This window comes from Ahaetulla prasina, chromosome 4 (assembly GCF_028640845.1).
Source record: "Ahaetulla prasina isolate Xishuangbanna chromosome 4, ASM2864084v1, whole genome shotgun sequence".
Lineage (NCBI taxonomy): Eukaryota > Metazoa > Chordata > Lepidosauria > Squamata > Colubridae > Ahaetulla > Ahaetulla prasina.
Genome location: NC_080542.1, coordinates 93,512,055 through 93,532,903, shown reverse-complemented (window position 1 = coordinate 93,532,903; position 20,849 = coordinate 93,512,055). Strand labels below are relative to the sequence as shown.

Sequence of the window (20,849 nt, the reverse complement as noted above, 5' to 3'; positions counted from 1 at the left end):
TCTTTCATAATCCGAGATACTAAATATTCAAATTCAGTTTCACATCTATTTATTGAATAATTTTCCTTTAGTTTTTTTGTCCATTTTTCTATCTGTATTTTTTCAAACCAACTTAACCCTAATTTTTCAATAATTTCTTTATTCCTCCTTTCATTTCCCATAACTTTTATCCAATCTCTAATAATTTCTATATTTTCCTCTTTAATCACTTCATTACGTTTTATATTATTTTTAATTGGCCAAATTCCAGTTGTCTCCCCCAAAAAGATTATATCCGGAATTAAAATTTTAACAAATTTGTTCCACATTTTACTTAATCCCTTTAACCAATAACTTCTACTTACACATTTTAAATTTGCTTTATCTAAAAACCACCTTGATCCAAATTTCTCTATATCCCTTAACTCTAAATCTCTCCAATAATTATCTTCACCTTTAAGTATTTTTACCACTATCCGGATACCATACGCACAATAATAATTAAGTAATTTGGGGATTTCTAATCCACCTTCCTTTTGATTTTGATACCACATTTTCTTCACTAATCTGGGTCTTTTGCCACCATTGCAAAATTTATCCAGTTTTTTCTGATATCCTTCAATATCTTTCTCTGTCAAATTTAGTGGTAGCATCTCGAATAAAAAGTTGAACTTGGGCAGCAACATCATCTTACACATTGCAATTCTACCAAACCAAGACAACTTTAAAATTTTATATTTATCTATCTTCTTCTCAATTTCGTTAATCACCACATCATAATTAAGTTTTTTCAATTCTTTAACCTTAAGTGAAAGCACTATACCCAAATATTTCAATGTGTTTTTAATCCTTATCCCAAATTGCTCTTGCATATTCTCAGACTCATTACCATTACTATCCATCAATAATTCTGACTTTGACCAATTTACTTTCAATCCTGTCATTTCTTCAAATTCTATCAAATGCTTATATATCTTTTCAAATCTTTCTACATTTTTCAAAATAATTAAAGTATCATCCGCATACAAATTTATCTTATACCCCTTATATCCTTCTAATTCTTCATCTTTTTCTATCATTTTTGTCAATATTTCCATAGCCAATAAAAATAATGTTGGGGACAGGGGACATCCTTGTCTCGTACCAGCTTCTAATTTTATCTCTTCAGTTAATATTCCATTCACCTTCACTCTTGCACTGCTCTTTTGGTATAATTTTGAAATAACATGTATAAACTTATTACCAAAGCCTAAAGCCTCCACAATTACTTTAATTGTTTCCCATTGTACAGAATCAAAAGCTTTAAAAATATCCAATGATACTATACCAATTTTATCACCATTATATTCAGCTACATCTATAATATTTAATACTCTTCTAACAATATCACTCATGTATCTACCCTTCACAAAGCCTACTTGATTATAACTTATATATCTATCTATAAATCTATTTAATCTATTACTTATAATAGCAGTAAATATCTTTGCATCCTGATTAATTAAAGAAATGGGCCGATAGGACTCAATCCTTTCTAAATCTTTATCTGGTTTAGGAATTAGGGATATCACCGTTCTATTCCATGATGAAGGTACTTCCCCACCATGTAATATTCCATTAAATAATTTTTGCAATCTTGGTATTATTAATTCTTTAAATTCTTTATAAAACTCAATAGGTAATCCATCCTCACCTGGAGCTTTCCCTAATTTTAATTTTTGTATTATTCCATTAATCTCATCTTGTGTTATATCTTCTTCCATCAATTCCTTATATGTTTGATCAATTTTCACCACATACTTTTCTAAATAGCTTTGCAATTTTCCCCGATTAATTGGTTTCTTTGAATATAGTTTCTGAAAAAAATTTCTAACCACTTCACATTTCTCTAATTTTTTATAACATCTTATACCTCTATCATCTATCAAAACTCCAATTTCTCTCTTCTCTCTTTTATCTTTCGCCATCTTTGCCAATAATTTAGAATTTCTATTACTAAATTCAAAAAAATTCCTATTTAAAAATCTCAAATTTCTTTTTACTAACTCTGTATCTTCTTCTATCATTTTATTTCTTAACATATTAAGCTCCTGAAGAATTTTTTTTTCTTTAGTAAGCAAAAATTGATTTTCCAATTCTTTAATCTGATTTTTATCTCTTTCCATTTTAATTTTATAATTTTTATATTTCCTACTTGATAATTTAATACTCTCCCCTCTAAACACCGCTTTCATCGCATCCCAAACAATTTCAAATTTAACCTCCCCGTTATCATTTAATCTCCAACTTTCCTCCAGTTTTTTAAGTATCCATTTTTTATCCTTTTCATTTTATACAATTTCGTCATATCTCCAATAGCTTCTTTTTTCTCAAAATTAAAATCTAAGTCCACCATAACTTCTGCATGATCAGAATCTTTAAAATTCCCACATCTACCTTATCCACATTATTCAACAAATCTTTAGAAAGAAAAATATAATCAATTCTAGAATATGTATTATATATCTTAGAAAAAAGTGTATACTCTCTCAATTCCTTTAACCTCTCTCCACATCAACCACGCCATTTCAAGCATCCACATATTTAAAATCCCCATTTTATTTGCTCCTCCACAGCGGGTGGGATTAGTACTATCTATTTTATCTCTGATTAAATTAAAATCCCCAGCCACAATTACTTTCCCTACACTTTCATTCTCCAAAATTTTGTTATTTTTCAAGAAATTCTCTTTGTTTTCATTCGGTAAATATAAATTAACAAGTGTCACTTTTTCCTCATTAAGATTTCCAACAATTATTACATATCTTCCATCTTCATCCAAAATTACCTTATGTTTTCAAAGTACACCCTATCTGATATCAGTGTTGCAACTCCTCTAGCTTTTGAAGATCCAAATGCTTTTCATATATTTGCATACCTTTTATATACATTCTATTTGAATCTTCAGATTTCTGATGGGTTTCTTGTAAAAATAAAATGTCTGGCAAATCCTTTTAATCTTAAGCTCCAATCTTCTTCTTTAATCTGGTTCCTGTACCCTTCACATTCCATGACATTATTTTTATAACTCCCATTTAAAATATAAATTTTTAATCCTATCCCGCATCTTCCTTTCTGTGCCCACCACCCGACATTAAACTACCATATTTAACATATAAACAACAATAAGAAAACAGAAAAAACAAAACAAAACAACAATAAAGTACAAACAATCTTCTTCCCCACATCCTCATCGATTTCGCCTCTATAAAGAGAATGGGGAGAGGGACGTGCCAATGCCCGGGCCACTTCTTCGGGCTGTCTATTTAAATTCATCACTCAAAAAAAAGATAACGATGACCCGCATTCAGCTTCAGATTTTCCAAGACTCTTATCTGCTTCTTCTCTTACTGTATCCTCACGACTCTTCTTCTGTTCAACCAACACAGGTGATATTTCTTTCCTCTTTAACCCTTTGAGTCTTGCCTCCAATAGCCCCTTTTTCTTCTTCTGGGATTGATGTTTCGCGTATGTTCCACCCATCTGAAGCATTTGATCTTTTATCTCCATTAAATCCTCCATCTCAATCAGTCCAAGCTCCGTAAATATAATAATGCATCTATATCTGGGGTGATTGTACGCATCCTTCCTTTATAAAAAAAATTCAATTGTTGTGGTGGCCTCCAATTGTATTTAATTCCATTATCCCTCAAAACTTTTGTGATTGGTTTTAAAAAAAATCTCCATGCCCTTTCTTCTCTTGATATATCCGGGAAGACTTGAATAGTCTTCCTTCGAACTTCAAAGCATCTCCCAACTCTCTCACCTTGGCCATAACTTCCAACTTATCACCAAGATTTGCGAACCTGACAAGCACGTTTCTGTTAGAACCATTTTGCCTTCTATATCCAATTCTAAAAACACTTGCCAGGTCTGCTATTGTGAACGTAAGTTGCGTATCCAAATCATTAATCCATTTCAAAACCCGCTGTTTCAATTTATCCTCCTTTTCTTCTGAGATTCCTCTGATAACTAAATTATATTTCCTCATCTCTTCTTCCAAAAGACAGATTCTCTTATCTTGCTGCTCATTTTATAAAATATTTTACCAATTTGCCGATCTACTTTTACTTCATGCACATGCATCTGCTCCATTTCATCTTTAATCATTATCATTTCCTCTTTTTGTTTTGCAAAGTTTTCATTCATCTCTTGCTTTAAATTCTGCATTTCAGATGTCAGTTTCAATGTCAAATTATCTATACGCTCTGATAGTCCTGCTATTTTTTCCCCAATTTTATTTAAAGCTGCAGCAAGTTGCTGCGTTTCTGAAAGTTGTTGAGTCATTTTGAAAAAAACCAAAAAATTTCCCAAACTAGGATTCCAAACCAATTTTACAGAGGGTCTTAGTGAAGATCAAAGGACGACTGTCTTTTAATTGAAGCGGCGGCTTATTTGCACTGTTATCTCTCAAGTTCAAGGATTCTCCACAAAGAAACACAAAACTTCACAGCTAACATTAATCAGCGCCATTTTTCCTCCACGTCAGCAAAGCAGAAAGGAAGACAAACCAACTTAAACGAAGCAAAATCCTTTTTTTTTTTTTTTTGTAATATAAACAAGCTATTAATTTGCTCTCCACAAGAAAAAATAAATAAAGAAAAAATTAGCTCAGTAAAATCCTCTTACTACCAAACAATCCAATAAAAAATCAGTTTCTCTTCTCTTCAATTAAATTCTTCTTGGCTGAACTTCCGGAAGGCTCAAAAAAAAAAAAAATCTTCTCATTATCAAATTCAGTCCTTCACTTAGCCTCAGCAATAGAAAAAAATTTTTTTTAACACAGAACAGGATAGTTAATTTTGGAAAAACAAAACACAGCAATTTATTCCAACTTACTTATCTTGTCTGCCGGCTTCGGTCAACCCACGCTGTAGAAACTCCTTAATTCAAGCCGTTTCAGATGACCTACCAGTTTTAAATTCAATCTGCTGGGCTGTTAACACTTTCAGTTCATGATTTATTACTCCACAAAGAAACACAAAACTTCACAGCTAACATTAATCAGCGCCATTTTTCCTCCACGACAGCAAAGCAGATAAATTCTTCTTGGCTGAACTTCCGGAAGGCTCAAAAAAAAAAAAAAATCTTCTCATTATCAAGTTCAGTCCTTCACTTAGCCTCAGCAGTAAAATAAAAATTTTTTAACACAGAACAAGATAGTTAATTTTGAAAAAACAGAACACAGTAATTTATTCCAACTTATCCTGTCTGCCGGCTCGGTCAATCCACGCTGTAGAAACTCCTTAATTCAAGCCGTTTCAAATGACCTACCAGTTTTAAATTCAATCTGCTGGGCTGTTAACACTTTCAGTTCATGATTTATTAACTTTCGTCCATAACAGTGCATTCCAAACGGCATAAATTCTCATAAATCTTCATTAATAAGCCCTGTGAAGTGAAGGAAAGGTCCTTACCCCACCACGGTCATGGCCACGCCCCCGTTTGTGTGTGATTTTGGAAGTTAAGCACCTCTGTTTTAAGATTGGAAGTTTTAGGTACAGCTTTTGAAGTCCAAGCTAAGGCAGACATGTTGGAAAAATGTATAACTGAACTGCATTATATATTGAGCAGGATCAGATTTTGTTAGTATTGGAGTAGAATATGTCTAGAAAACCCAAGGTATGTAGGGTAGAATGTGGAATTGAAGAAACCTCCTGGAAGAATGTATTGACATACTACTTCCAAGAATGCTCCAAGAAAACTAGACAGATATGTCTTTAAATCAGCTAGAATTGAATTGGACTTGAAAATTTTACCTTTACTTGGTTCATGTGTATGTTTGGGAATTGAAATATCTATTTCCAGATATTCTCACTTGATGTAATGGTGCTCTAAAATTAGTTCAGAAATCGAACCATTTATTGAAGAGAGCAAGGTTCCTTTACAGTATGTACTCTAGTGAGAGTTGGGCAGCGCTCTTTCACGGATGCTTTTGGTAGGTTCTTACATTGCAAATGAATTCAGTCTTTTTAATATCTGTACCTAAATGTCTTCCTTCCAATCCCAGATTTAGTGTAATATTGGGAATGGGGACAACTATTGCTATCCAGTATTACTAATTGTCTTTTAATATAGGATCTTGTTCATTGTTTATATAAAATCTGCATTAAAATTGCATTTATATCAAGGTTTCTTTCACAAAACTTGGGATTTTAAAATGATGTTTGATTCATTATTTAAGCTACGATGCATCCCAGTTTTGAAAATCTGATAGCTGCATGATTTCCAATCTTAAAACTTATAAAGCTTATATTTACATATGATGCAATAAGAATCCAGATCCAAAAATCACAGTGTTAGGGAAACACTATAACTTATATTTTTTTTATTGAAAAAGTTTTATGAATTTTTTTCCCCCATACATCCCCCCTCCCCCCAACCCTAACCCTTTCCCTCCCTCCTCCTTCCTTCCCCATCCCTCCCCCCCCCCGACTTCCCAGAGCAAATACAGGGCATCGTATCTAACAATCATAAACTAAAATATGCTAATTAACCTAAACTCCCATCCATCTTCTTCAACCTCAACTCCCCTTTTCCATAAAAAAGAAGAAAAAGGAAAATATTAATACTAATACAATTACATTCTATTCATTTAAAAGCTATTTAGTATTTTGTTATTTGAATCCAATATTTTTTAAAAAACAAACCATCTCCATTATATATATCTTTCGAAAATAATCTTTCAAATACGCTGATAATTCTACCTTCCCATTAAGTTTAAAGTCCAATCTTCTATAATAAACAATATCCCATCTTCCGATGTTGTAATATCAAAAATTATTCCTCAGTATACCTTATAATCCATCAAATTTGTATATCCATCATACATAATAATAAACATCATCTTTTTAGCTTATATAAATTTAACATTTACCTCATATTCTTCCCCCTATTCCCCACACTATAAATTTCTAAACATTTTACACCCCATTTATCATACAATGCATAACTAATTATATTTCTTATCCCTACACAATATTACACTATCAAAGGGTTTCAATATATCTTATATTCCCTCAAATTTATATATCCATGATACCCTGAAAACTTTTATACCATCTAGTTTAACTATCCTTGCTAAAAGTAAATATGACTTATTCTATTCAAAATATCCCTTATAATTTACCCTATCCCATGAAAGGAAAGTCATTTCATTTGAAAATATTACTTCTTTACTCCTTGCTCTTTGTGTTTAATAGTTACAATCATACTTTGATCCTCCCCTGCGGCTTTCTGTGTTTCTTCTCCCAAAATTACAGCCCCAAACCTACATTTTATTTTTTCACTTATGGAAAAGCAGAACTTCATTTTAAGGAGACAATTATGTTTATAATTAAGTAAGAGTCTAATCTAAAAATACTAAAATACATTCACATATAATATAATCACAATCAAAATTAACATTATATTTACTTAAAATTAAGTAACGTGTGACTCACTTGTCAATCAGTCAGAAATACAAAGTCAAATAAAGCCTTCTTTTTAAAACGATGGTTATAAATTGCAGAATTTTGTACTTTAAAATTAGAGTTATGTTCAAATTGATATGTTTTGTTTGAAAAAATATATATCGGAGAAAAATGTGTGTAATTCGTCTTCAAGTTCATCCCTTGGAAGTGAATGGAAATGAGTAAGTTGACATATCATCCTTAAAAAGAAAGACAGCTAATGAAAACATTTAATGAACTGAATCTCTCAGTTTTCACTTGTGATTCGCTTCTTATAAATATTTTTTATGGAAGTTACCTTATCTAGAAAAGCACTGCAATTAAAAGCTATACAATACTGCAATTATTACTGCAGAGAGCCATGATTCCTCCACAACAATAATTTGTAAATAATGAAAATAGGTTCTGGGGTCAACTGTGCTTTTTGTGCACTCTGGGTGAACTCTACAAAATGCTTAAGTTGTAGCAGTTTGTTTGCTGACTATCCTTGGTGATAGCTAATTTTCAGGGTTTTTTCTTTTTGTGTTTCAGAAAAAAATATTTCAATAGATAGATGTATTAGAAAAGACAATGGAAAAAATGTATAAAATGCAGAAATAATGGCCTGGCATTTCTTAATTCTTCATGTCCTCAGAGGTTGAGATTTGGGAGATAGTTACAGTGAGAGAGGATCTTCTCTGCTGAGGAGAGGTTGCCTTTATACATCTTTTCTTATGATGTTAGTAAGAGCAATTAAATGTTTATTCTTTGAGTTTATTGGTTCTTTTACAATTATTCAGTATATTAGGTTATCTTTATTCTCGTGATACTTACAGTCTAGTTTCCATTTATTTTCAAATTTATTCTTCTATGTATTTGTATTTTTATTCAGTTAATAATAATTTTGTGTGTACATGGTAATTGAGACTGATTTAAAGAGGGCAGGATCCTCTGACTATGTTATTCTCCAGCCTCAAAGGAAGCATAATTTTACAGGGTCAGATGCAAAGTTTAAAATAAAAATAAAGGATATAAACGGGCTTGGGCTGCCAACTTCCCATTTTCCCTGCTAGGATAAGAATGCTGATTGGGAATTCTGGAAAGCACATTTGACAAATCCTAGAGTGATAACTCCTACAAATGAAGAGCTACCATAATGTATGTTTGATTAAATAGAACTGAAATGTAGCAGAAGACGTGCAAGCACTGAAAAAACTTGAAGATGATTGGAATAATGTGCTACAGTACAAAAGAAGATTGACATCACAATCTTTTTCCTTCAGAAAGTGATTGCTGTTTCATATGTCTTTTAGAAGAAATTCTGGCATTTGTTTTGATTCTATTTTGAAAAACTCCAGAATTCTTTATACCAATTAATTGAAACCAATGATATAAGAGTATGGGATAATCTCTTTATTTAATCTTTTTAAGTAAAAGGATCAGAAGTCAGCAGCTAGACAAACAAGTGAATGACATTATGCTTCTCAGTAAGAAGATACATCCATAAACAGTACTGACTTACTGATTTGCCAATTTCATTCTCAGGAACATCAAAAACCTACTAGAAACATAAGAACCTATGTATAAATTGCCAATATTTAAATCTTGAAAGAGTTACTTAAACTAACTCAGGGGAGGCACTATAGATTAAACTATAGGAATAGGAACATGGAGATTGAGTTCCTTAACAGTTTCAAACAGCTTGCTAAATTAATTTAAGATGCTATTTATAAATGTATGTATGTATGTATGTATGTATGTATGTATGTATGTATGTATGTATGTATGATTTATTATTTATTTTTTTATAATTCATTACCATTAGTTGAAAATTTAACTAACATTTCCTGGCATTTTGGTACAAGACATGTAACAATACATGTAGCAAACAAGTGCTACTTTGGTAAAGTATGTTCTGAATGTGAAACATGATATATGTGTTTTTCTGTTGCTTGATTTCTCATCAACCTTCAACAAGCTATCAAACTCCACAGATACTGTCATTAGATCTGCACAGGTTTCTGCTTTCCTGCTCAGAACTGGATTGTAACTTGAGAGTCCTGCTGCACTCATCAGTGACCAAGAAGCTCTCATATAGTTCCTTCTTGCATACCAATTATAATGCTTCCTACATTGGGAAGCCTTAGTCATAGTCATTCATGCCATAGTCATCCATCTGTTGAAATATTATAATGTGCTAATATTGAACAGCATTCAGAAACTATAGCAGGTCTAGAATGCAGCGGCTTTTGTAGTTATGAACATGCCTTAATACATCCATGTAACAGTTATACTTTGAACGCTGCACTAGCTACCAGTTGCTTTCTGGATACAATTAAGAGCCTTTATGATTCAGAGTCCAGACATTTAGCAGAGTTGAAGAGGGTTGTTACTGCCTTTCCAGACATTAATATCTATCTGCCTGGTAAGATTAATTCAGTGCACTTGCTCTCGATACACTTACTCCCTTTTGTCAGGAACTGCCATCTGGAAGCGTGTCTTTTCAGTTATAGACCCATTTATCTAATACTAGCTGATAACCGGTATTGCCCGGGTATTTATTTATCCCAGTCCTGTATTAGACAGGAAGAGCAACTTCACCCTAAACCCTGGTTTCCGCAAGAATTAAATTAGTTAAACATGTTTTCCCTGTGCCTCCAGAAATGTCAAGTAAAATGATACCCCCTTGTTGTTTTGTTAGCTGATCCATGATCATTTGGTATACTTTTTTTCTGATCTTGATTTTTAAGTGGCTTCTTTACGCAATATATGCACTAAGCTGTTGAATGTTGTAGTTCTTTTTTTGTATGTAATCTGTGTGAAGTACATCATGTTGGTCACAATGTAATGCAGGCAGGCTGAGTTGTGTTAATGTTTTATTCATTATGGCCATACATTTGTCCTCAAGAATAATCAAAGCCTTGTTGAAAATGTCCGGACCAAATGTAATTTCTAATGTTGGATTTTTCCCCTTACCAGAGGGAGACCCCTTGTGGCGAAGCCGTTACCATTGCAACTCCACTGTTCTGCCCAGTAGAAGCCATTTTAAGGCGCAACAGGCTGTATCTTAACAGAACACACATCCTGAGGGATGTTAGGGGTATCTTACCCCCACAGTATTTTTTTCCACAGAGTAAGTCATCTGTGTACCAAGTTTGGTTGATATTTCTCGAAGCGTTCCAGAGTTATGCTGGAACATATACACACACACACTTTTATATATATAGAGAGAGAGTTAGCTTGTATGTGGACAATAGAATGGAATAGAGTTTTAGGAAGTTTTGGGATAGTACGTACATAAATATAAATAAATCATAATAGATAATTTATTTAAATTTATAAGGACATCCATCTTCCAAAAGTGATATTGCATAGGTAACATGTTAAAAGCAGCAAGAGTTTAACAAAAACATCAAAAGCCATAAACACCCTCCAAACCATAAACAAAAACATTGAACAAATAAAGCTGCCTAACCTGTAAGCCCAAATGCCTGAGTGAAGTGATGGGAGTAAGGGTGGTTATTTTCACGTATAAGAATTTTGATTTCAATCCAATCACTTTTATAGGCAAAAACGTCTTTAAGCTGCCTAATAAATTGTTTGTTAGAGTTATAGCTTACCTTTTATTCCGGAACTGAGGGAGGGATACAAATGCTTCGTCTTCCTATTTTTTTCCCCACAATCTCAATGTTGCATTTAAAGTTTATGAGATATTTTGAGATATGAGTAGTTCATTCTATTTGTGATAATTCCAGCAGAAGGAGAAGAATGCAATTAGTAAAAAAGGGGGACTTAATTTTTTAGTCACTGTTTATCTCTGGTTGCTGGGTGCTCAGAACAGAAGGCTTTAGAGAGAACAGCTAGTTTGACCCTGCGGGTATTTTTCTTATTCCAAACATAAATATATGATAAAGACAGGTATGGATGAATGGATAGATTGCTAAATAGATAAATGTTTGATGGATGGATGAAAATGTAAAGATGGAATTTGTCACTGTTTTCTGGGATATAGTTTGTGATAAATTATAATTTATTTTGACCAGTATCAGAATTTATTGAAAAATACATTTATTTAGAGTTTTGCTTTTTTCTGAAACATAAGCAGATATTTGTTTTATATTTTCTATTACTACAGTATGTTATTTATACTGTATAGAATGCATTGGTTTGCTGCTCTTTATGAAGTTAAATGCAACATAATAAGAGTGCTTTTTATGAAGTTATTTTATCTGAAGGAGCAGAGATAAAAGGGAATGATTCTAAAACATGCTAAAAGTAATGAGATTCATACACTAGCAATGATAAACCAGAAATTAAGTCAATTCTGTTTTATAATTCAGAAGCCCAACCATTTCTCTCATTTCCACTAATTTCAGCAGTGGTGGTGATTTGTATCAACTAAAAAATAGCAGGAGCAAAGAATTAGTATTGTTTTACAGTCTTGTTATTTCTCTTAAAAACTATAAAATTGAACTCAACAAACTGATTTCAGACTTTGTCATGTTAGAGGACTGATAAAGCTGAAGTATCTTTATAGAATCTAAAGAAGGTGATTCTGCTATTAGAGAACTCAAATCCAGTGCAGCTGCTCAGCTAACTAGACAAGTACATTTTGGCAACTGAGATAGTTCCTCCCTTTGGAGCTTCAAAATAAGGAATTTGGATTGCTTAGCAGTTTCAAGAGAAGGCACTATCTGGAATTAACAAATGCCTTTTTGTAATACTGAAAAGAAATCTGCTTAATAATCTAAACTTCACTCACATTTACAGGAAGAATATTTTGAGAAGCAGTGTATGCATTCCACATTTTTATTTCTCTATGGCTTATTTATCGCATAAATGTACTCTAAATTGAATCTTACTCCTTCTCTCATAGCATTTCAATCCCTGTTTAAAACCTACTTCTTTATCACAGTGCTAATCCTTATATGTTCATTTAAAAACCTCTTTAGTACTGATTTAAGTACTGTTATAAATAGATTTTAATTTAACTGAAATGGGGTTCATTGAACCATTGTGACCCCTGCTTTGTGTTGTATGGTGATTTGCTGTATGAGGTAATTGTACATTGGGTGACTTTGGGGCAGTCATTCTCATTCACAGAACAGTTGGTATGGAACAAAATAGAAGAAACAATGCTATGACTGTTATCTTGAACTCTTCTTTAAAGACAGTATATTTATCTCTCTATATATTTGATCTATATCTCATATATAAATAAATGATATGGTTGGTGCCTTATTATATGGAAAATGTTGCCAGCAATCTTGAATGATGCTGAAATGTACCCTGTTCTTAAGAAGCTTTCCTATCATCCACAAGTGCTAGATAAACTCCTGGTCTCAAACTTTACCTTCACGCTCACACACACACACACACACACACCTATCTTGAGAGATCAATCACTGTTTTGGAGAGTGATATTAGTATGCTGAAGATGCCCACACTGGATCTCACTGAAGATTCTGTTGAAGTTTGATGCCTGGAGGTTGCGAGGTTTTGGATGAGACAAAAGTAACTAAAATAGAACCTGAGCAAGACAGAGTAATTGTTTCTGTGTTGGGACTTTCAGTGTGATCCAGAGTTGTTTTGGTGGGGGATGCTACTACCACAGAATCAGATATGTGACTTGAGGACATTTTGTATATATAGTTTCTGTTTGAACAGTAGGTAAAGACCATGATATAGGGTCCTTCTCCAGCTTCAGCTGGTATGCCAATTGGAACCTGTACCGAGAGAAAAAAGACCTTGCTGCTGAAGCTCATGCTTTTATTACAACCTATCTGGAGCATTCCAATATACTTAGGGCTGTTTTTTTTTAAAAAAATTAGAAAGTACAAATGATCTAGAATGCAGTTACTCACTAAAAGTTTTCTGGGTACAGTTTAAAGTGCTGTTTTTTGCTTATAAAGGCCCTCTATGGCTTGGCTCCAGGTTAACTTCAAGACAGCATTCCCCAGGTAGAATTGCCTGACCTAAGTAGTCTTTCTGGGAGAAACTGTTTGTAGTTCTTTTGGGGGTGAAAGGAACTGAAACCAAAATGCACGACTTCTTTTTCTCTTACACGAAATAATTACGTAAATACATCCCTCATTCCTGACTAGTTTATCAAATGGTTTCATTTTTTTCCCTTTTTAAAAATATTTTTTATTAACCAATTTTTAAAACAATTTTTTATGATTTCCTTCTTTACATTTTCACATCAGTATGTATTTTTATATACCCATTTTTCTCCCTTACTTAATTTTACTCTTATCTATACATATAGTTCTATTATTTATTTATACATATTAATATATCAGTGTACTAAATTATAGTCATACATCATGTGTCATTTCATTTCTACAATTTGTTTCTACATTCTACAGTTTGTTTCTATGTTCATACTGCTGTATCTTCCTCATTTAATCTTATCTTACCCTGTGTACCTCGCCTTTAATTCATAATTCATACCATTTATTTCATACCATATAGTACTCTGTTTCTCTCCTATCTTGTATTTCTTTAGTAAGTTTGTCCATCTTTGCACACTCTAAAACTTTTCTTATTACCATTTGATCTGATGGTGTATCGTTATTCTTCCAATTTTGTGCATATGTAATTCTCGCTGCTGTTGTGATATGTATAATTAAATATTGTCTTTTTTTGTCATAATTCCATGGAAGTATTCCTAGCAAAAATAATTCTGGCTTCATATCTATTTGTTGTTTGATTATCTCTTCTAAATATATTCTTATTCTATTCCAATATTGTTTTGCTTTGGGGCACGTCTGCCACATGTGGTAATATGTTCCTTGATTTTGTTTACATTTCCAACATGTTGGTGGAGTATTTGGAAACATTTTAGCCAGTCTTGCTGGTGGAAAATGCCACCTATAAAACATTTTATACATATTTTCTTTGTAGGCCACTGACATTGTCAATTTATAGTTTTTATTCCATAATTTCTCCCATTTCTCCAATTCAATATTGGAGCCGAAATTTTTGGCCCAGGTTATCATTATTTCTTTAACTATTTCCTCCTCCATTTTATATCTCAATAAATAATTATAAATTTTCTTAATCAATTTGTCCTCTGAGCCATGTAGAATTTTATCTAATGCATGTGATTCTTTTTGAAATCCATACTGTTCTAAACCATTCCTATATGGTTTCTTTATGCCCCACTTCTGCAGGATCAGTTTTTAAGAGTCTTGGGAGCAGAGTTCTTTGAAATAAAGAAACAAGTGACTGATAGAAAAGAATATATGTAGCTCAGGGTTGATCAATCAAGAAGCAAACAAATCCAAGTAACCACCAACTCAGACAGACAAGCTAACAGCAAACAGTTTAATCAAGGAATCACCAAGATTACTCTACCAACACTGACAGGACAAACCACTAATAAACCTCACTTTAATCTAGCACTGATGATGTTAACTAGTTTGATAATGAAATATCTGTAAGTAAATAACCAAGCTCAGGAGCACCAAGGACTCCACAGACAAGTCAGCTTGCACAACTTTAGGTTTTAGGCCACTTGTGCCTATTCCTGGACTGGGAACTCTGCTCACATTCATTCATGTCTAGACACCTCCAGATTGGACATAATCACATGATTACGTGTGTCTTGAAATGTATTTGGATGCTTCAGCTCAGGCAGAATGCACTGTCATAGGCAGTTATGTGTACTCCTAGGATAGCACATATTACAGCTCTGATCTGTGAGTTACATTGGTTGTCAGTTTGTTTCTATGTCCAATTCAAGGTGCTGGTTTTAATCTTTAAAATTCTTAATGCCATGGGATCAAGTGAGACCATATCTTTCTGATTATATCAACTCATCCTGTTGGCAGAAGGTGCATGCTATAGATGCCATGTTTTATGGATCCCTGGGAGCAGGCCTTTTTTGCTATAGAAGCCACTTTATGCAATATTCTCTCATCCACACACCAACATTTGGTTACTTCAATCCTTTTTGATGTTCCAGAAATCGCACAAGTCCCAAGGAACTAGAGCTGTCCAGATAGCTCTATTGAGGTGGATGTACTCATCTAGTGCTTTGGGTTTGCATGTATTTTATTTTTAATTAATTTCTACTTTTAATACGGACTTTTTATATTTTTAAATGCTTGTTTTATATATGTATTGTTTTTTATTTGATTATTTTACACCATCCAGTCATTTCTTATGAGAAATAAACAAATAAACAACCAAATAAATAAATAAGTAAGATTAACCTTGCTATAATCAACATACTCTGAAAATGCTACTTCAAACTCCTAAAGCTTTCTGCCTGCTTGATTTCTTTGCTGATGCTCAAAACAATTAATTAACAGAATTAGTCACCCAAAAATGGTAGCCTTAAGCTGGTCTTAACCATAGAGCAGTGGTGGCAAACCTATGGCATGCGTGCCAGAGGGGACACTCAGAGCCCTCTCTGTGGGCATGCTAGCTTCTAGACCCATGATGGCGAACCTAAGACATGCATGCCACAGGTGGCACACCTAACTATATCAGTGGGCACGTGAACTCAGCTCTGACATGCATGCGTGCACAGGCCAGCTGATTTTTGGACCTTCTGGGCCCACCAGAAGTAGGGAAACTTAATTTAAAATGTAAAAGTTTTTGTTAGGCTAACCCCGCCCAATGAAATAACAGAGTCTTGAGCTCGCGTTTGAACGTTCGGAGGTCGGGGAGTTGGCGCAACCCCAGAGGCAACTCATTCCAAAGGGCAGGGGCCCCCACAGAGAAGGGTCTCCCCCTGGGGGTCGCCAGTTGACATTGTTTAACTAACGGCACCCTGAGGAGGCCCTCCCTATGGGAGCGCACAGGCCGATGGGAGGCTGTTGGTGGAAGTAGGCGGTCCCGTAACTAACCCGGTCCTGTGCCATGGAGTGCTTTAAAGGTGACAACCAACACCAGCATTAATATTCCTATTTGTATTAAGATAAAACCTTAATTATTTAATTATTCAATGTTTCAATGTATCTTTCTAATGCCAATTACAACATTGTTTAAGCATGCATAATAACACTATCTTTCAACCTCTAATCTTTCCATTTAATTCTTTAATTTATTCTATTTAATCAGGCCATCCTTGCTAATCCTAGTATAGTACACATATTATATTAAAATCTAATCCCCTTACTCCATCCTGACAACAATCACAATATTATTTAAACACACATTTTAAATCTATCTTTCAACCTCTAATCTTCCATCTATTTATTACTTTTATAATATGTGTATCTTTATTTCTACTTCTATTCTAACTTTTAATCAGGCCCCCATTATATTAAAGAAAGAAGGAAAAACAACAAGAAAAAACAGTTTCTTTCTATCCATCATCTTTTGCCCATTTTAATATTTGAATTCTTATTTGTTTTTTGGCATACCTCCCATACTCCTCTCTTGGATCTTTGTCTCTATCTACCTCTGCATTTTTACTGTTTAGTTTAAGTATTCCTCCCATCTCTATCCTCTTAGGCTGCCGAGCTTTCAGGGTATCTGCCCAAACCCCTCTCTTTTTCAATGGTATCTTCCCATTCCATTTTTAAATCTCTTAATATACTTTTCTCCTGATTTGTTTCATTAATCATTATAGTCTTTATTATCTTCACTTCTTGTTTTGCTTGATTTATCTGTTCTGTCTTTTCCTCCATTCTTTCTGTTGTCTCCTCCCTCTCCTGGGCATCTTGGTTTTTATTCATTGTCCCTTGTGGAATATTTTCTATTTTCCCATCTATGCTTTGCATTAAATTGTTTCTCTCCCTGAAGTTCTTTGTCTGAAGTTTCTAATGCTTTTGAACTCAACAATATTTCTTTTGAACTTTCCCTCATTTCCCCCGTATGGAGCATCTTGTCTTATTTTAATAAGGTCCACTTTTGCTCAATAGTTCAACAACTATATTTTCAGACCTAATATTGCTCCTCAAATAATATTTTAGTCGCAGTTCTTTTATATCCCAGGGTTGTTCAATCAGACATTTTGGTAGTCCAGGAAACTCTTCAAAATCTCCTTATGTCCACTCTATAAGTTTAGTCATATATCTTAACATTCAAAAATTGCTTTACTTAGATATCTTCCTTGTTTTCACCGTTGGACCTCCCATAGTCGTAATATACATAAGTATATAACAATAAATATCACCACAGTTCTCCAAATAAATGTTTTTTATTTTTCTAATCAAAATTTTTTCCAAGGTTGTGAAATATGGTATATTTTCCTTCGTCAGTAGATAGTGCTCTCAGCTCAGGTTTCAGCATCGTCTCAGTTCTAACAGCTATTAAATCCAATTTAAATTTGATTAATAAAGCAAAGTCAATTATTAAAATAGATAGATCCAACATTGTGAAGTGCCTTTCCGAAATAACGCCTATCCAATTTTCTGTACTTTGAAATTTTTAATTTTTCCTCTCTTAGTTCTTTTCGGGTCTGTAGTTTTTCTCTATACTATTCTAAATAGTTAAGACTCTCTTTCAGATTTTTTCCTTCTTTTCTTTTTAAGGTTAGGTTTTGGTAAAAAAATAAATCTTCTCACCTAGTTCCATTCACTGTTCATTTAAACCATTCTTGGGCTTTCTTTCTTGCCTCAGCTGTCCCAGCTTCACAACAGTCATTTTTGAAGGCTTCTTCTCATTGTGAAGGAAAAGGGGGGAAAAACTCTGGGTCAAACAGGAGAGATTGCGACTCTCTGTGACCCGCAGAGCACCCCTTATTTCTTCACCACCCCTCCAGGGTGGCCTAAGCTCCTTTTGGAGCCCTCTAACATGGAGAAGTCTGTGCGGGAGTGTGGAGACCCGCTCCTCATGTCCGATATCACCATGACATTAGCCGACCTAATTCCCGCCAGGTCCTTTACATCGCCCCGGTGTGGAGGAGGAAGCAGCACCCAAAGGATTCATGTGGAAGGTCACTTCAAGACTTCCTTTTGCTTTCAAGTCAATTCAGTAGTGGGGCTTTCTGCAGAAACTGGTGGGACCAATTTGGCTGTCAAATTGGGGAAAATGTGCCTGGCTTTCCTCCTCCAAGCCACTGCTCATGTAAGTTAAGTGGACATGACCTTGTAGATGACCCTCACTCTGTCAAGGACCTTGGAGTACTCATATCAAATGATCTAAGTGCCAAAGCCCACTGTAACAGTATCGCCAAAAAGGCATTAAGAGTTGTAAACCTAATCTTGCATAGCTTCTTCTCCCATAAGATTACACTATTTACCAGAGCATTTGCTAGGCCAATTCTCGAATACAGCTCATCTGTCTGGAACCCACACTGCATATCAGACATTAATACAATTGAGTGTGTCCAGAAATATTTCACAAGAAGAGTCCTCCACTCCTCTGCTCACAACAAAATACCTTATGCCAGCAGACTTGAAATTCTGGGTTTAGAAAATTTAGAACTATGCTGCCTTCAGTATAACCTGAGCATAGCTTATAAAATCATCTGCTATAATGTCCTTCCTTTCAATGATTACTTTAGCTTCAACCACAACAATATATGAGCACACAATAGATACAAACTTAAAGTGAACCGCTCCAAACTCAATCGCAGAAAATATGAGTGGTTAATGTCTGGAATGCACTACCAGATTCTGTGGCCTCATCCCAAAATCCCCAAAACTTTAACCTGAGACTGTCTACTGTTGACCTCTCCCCATTCCTAAGAGATCTGTGAGTGGCATGCATAAGAGCACCAGCGTGCCTACCATCCCTATCCTAATGTTCCGTTTAGTTATATTCATTTTATGTATTTAATTCATGCTTATACTTATATATATATTATTTAATATGTACTCAACAAAATAAATAAATAAATAAATTGGTTAGCCGAAGTAGCCTCCTGATCAGTAACTTGGTTTTTCCTCATCTGCTGATAAGCCTGTCCTAAAAGTTATTTGCAAAGCCTGAATTAAAACTGTTATAGCTTGTCTCTAAAAGTCTAGGGTTCGCTGCGTTATCTTACATACATCACACCTATAACCCGGAAGCCTTGACTCTTTTAACTTTTCCAAGTTCAAAAGCATGTCAAATGCAAATTTTCACTTTTCAACAAAAAGTTGTTTGCATCATTTAAAGCTCTGTTATTGAGTTTTTCTTTTAAGACAAAAGATGCTAATGTATGAGCTAGTTTTTCTAAACTAAAACCTCAGTGTTCAGGTTAAACTGCAGTGTTGGCACTTTGCGATAAATAAGTGGGGTTTTGTTTGCAGTTTGGGCACTTGGTTTCTAAAAGGTTTGCCATCACTGCCATAGAGGTTGCATTCTGAGCTTTTAATGTCACAGTTTTTGCCAGTGGTGAAATCTACTCCTGTGTCTTAATCATGTTAGGTGACTGAATAAGATTGAAATCACAATAGAATAAAAAAAATATAAATCTGTCTTTAAAATAAAATTAAAATTAATAAAATAAAAATTAATAAAATAATTATGTGTAATTATTTTTCCCCTTTTGTTTTTTAGGTATGGAAAAATTGTATCTACAAAAGCAATCCTAGACAAAAACACAAATCAGTGCAAAGGTAAGTAAAAAAGTCATTCCCGAAAATTCCATATCACTTTGATTGATTGGTTTGTGTAGCCAAAGTTCAGGCTCTGACAGTGCAATCAACATAATATACAGTATATTGAAAGCATGTTTAATAATGCCAGTTCTTGGAGCTGTACTTCCAGTAACATTGCTCATTAATTTTTTTCATTAACAAACAAAATGAAAATCACAAATCAGAACAACTATCAAATTGCTTCGACAGCCAAGTAAATTATCTTCTAACTACACAGTGTCATCTGATTTGAACGATATGACTGGTAATACAAATTGATTTCCCACATATAAATATAAAACTCTTTGAGAGAAATGCCTTGGTCCATGTTTTATATGTAGATGTCTTTTGCTCCAGTCTTTAGAGAGGAAAACTTTAAATTTGGAGCTGCGAGAACTCCAAAATTGTGACATTATATTGTGAAAATAAACCATTATGTTTTTTACTCTGCATTTATTATAAGACAAAGATTTTCAATTTTTTTTTTGTCTTCAGAATAATATTGCAATAGTAGGACATCAATTGTGCTTATTTAACTTCTTACAAACCTTTAATATATATATATATATAAGATCTCAGTAGTTTAATCATATTTGCACTAGTTTTTTATAAGGTGATCTCAGGTGTGTGTGTGTCTCTCTGAAACAGACTTTGCTTACCGAACAGTCTTTGGTCTACTTCATCATCTTCAAATAGCTTAGCTATTTGCAATGTTGGCTAGAGATTATTGGAATTGTTATCCAGCATTTGGAAGATACCAAGTTGATAAAATTCTTCTAAATAGATTGGAAAAGTATGTTTTAAAGGAAGATGATAACTTCAGTCTATCTTATTTTGAGAGCAACAGCTGAGAAAAATTGCATCTATAATGTTTTAG

At 33.8% G+C, this 20,849-nt stretch overlaps 1 protein-coding gene across 2 annotated transcripts in view; it reads left to right on the top strand.

Annotated features, from left to right (window-relative positions):
- Window positions 1-20,849, top strand: part of RBMS3 (RNA binding motif single stranded interacting protein 3) — a 783,951-nt gene that overhangs the window by 242,060 nt on the left and 521,042 nt on the right. For both annotated transcript variants that reach the window (XM_058180900.1, XM_058180901.1), the window contains exon 3: window positions 19,893-19,951. In XM_058180900.1, coding sequence (XP_058036883.1) covers window positions 19,893-19,951 — 59 coding nt within the window. The remainder of the gene's footprint in view (window positions 1-19,892; window positions 19,952-20,849) is intronic.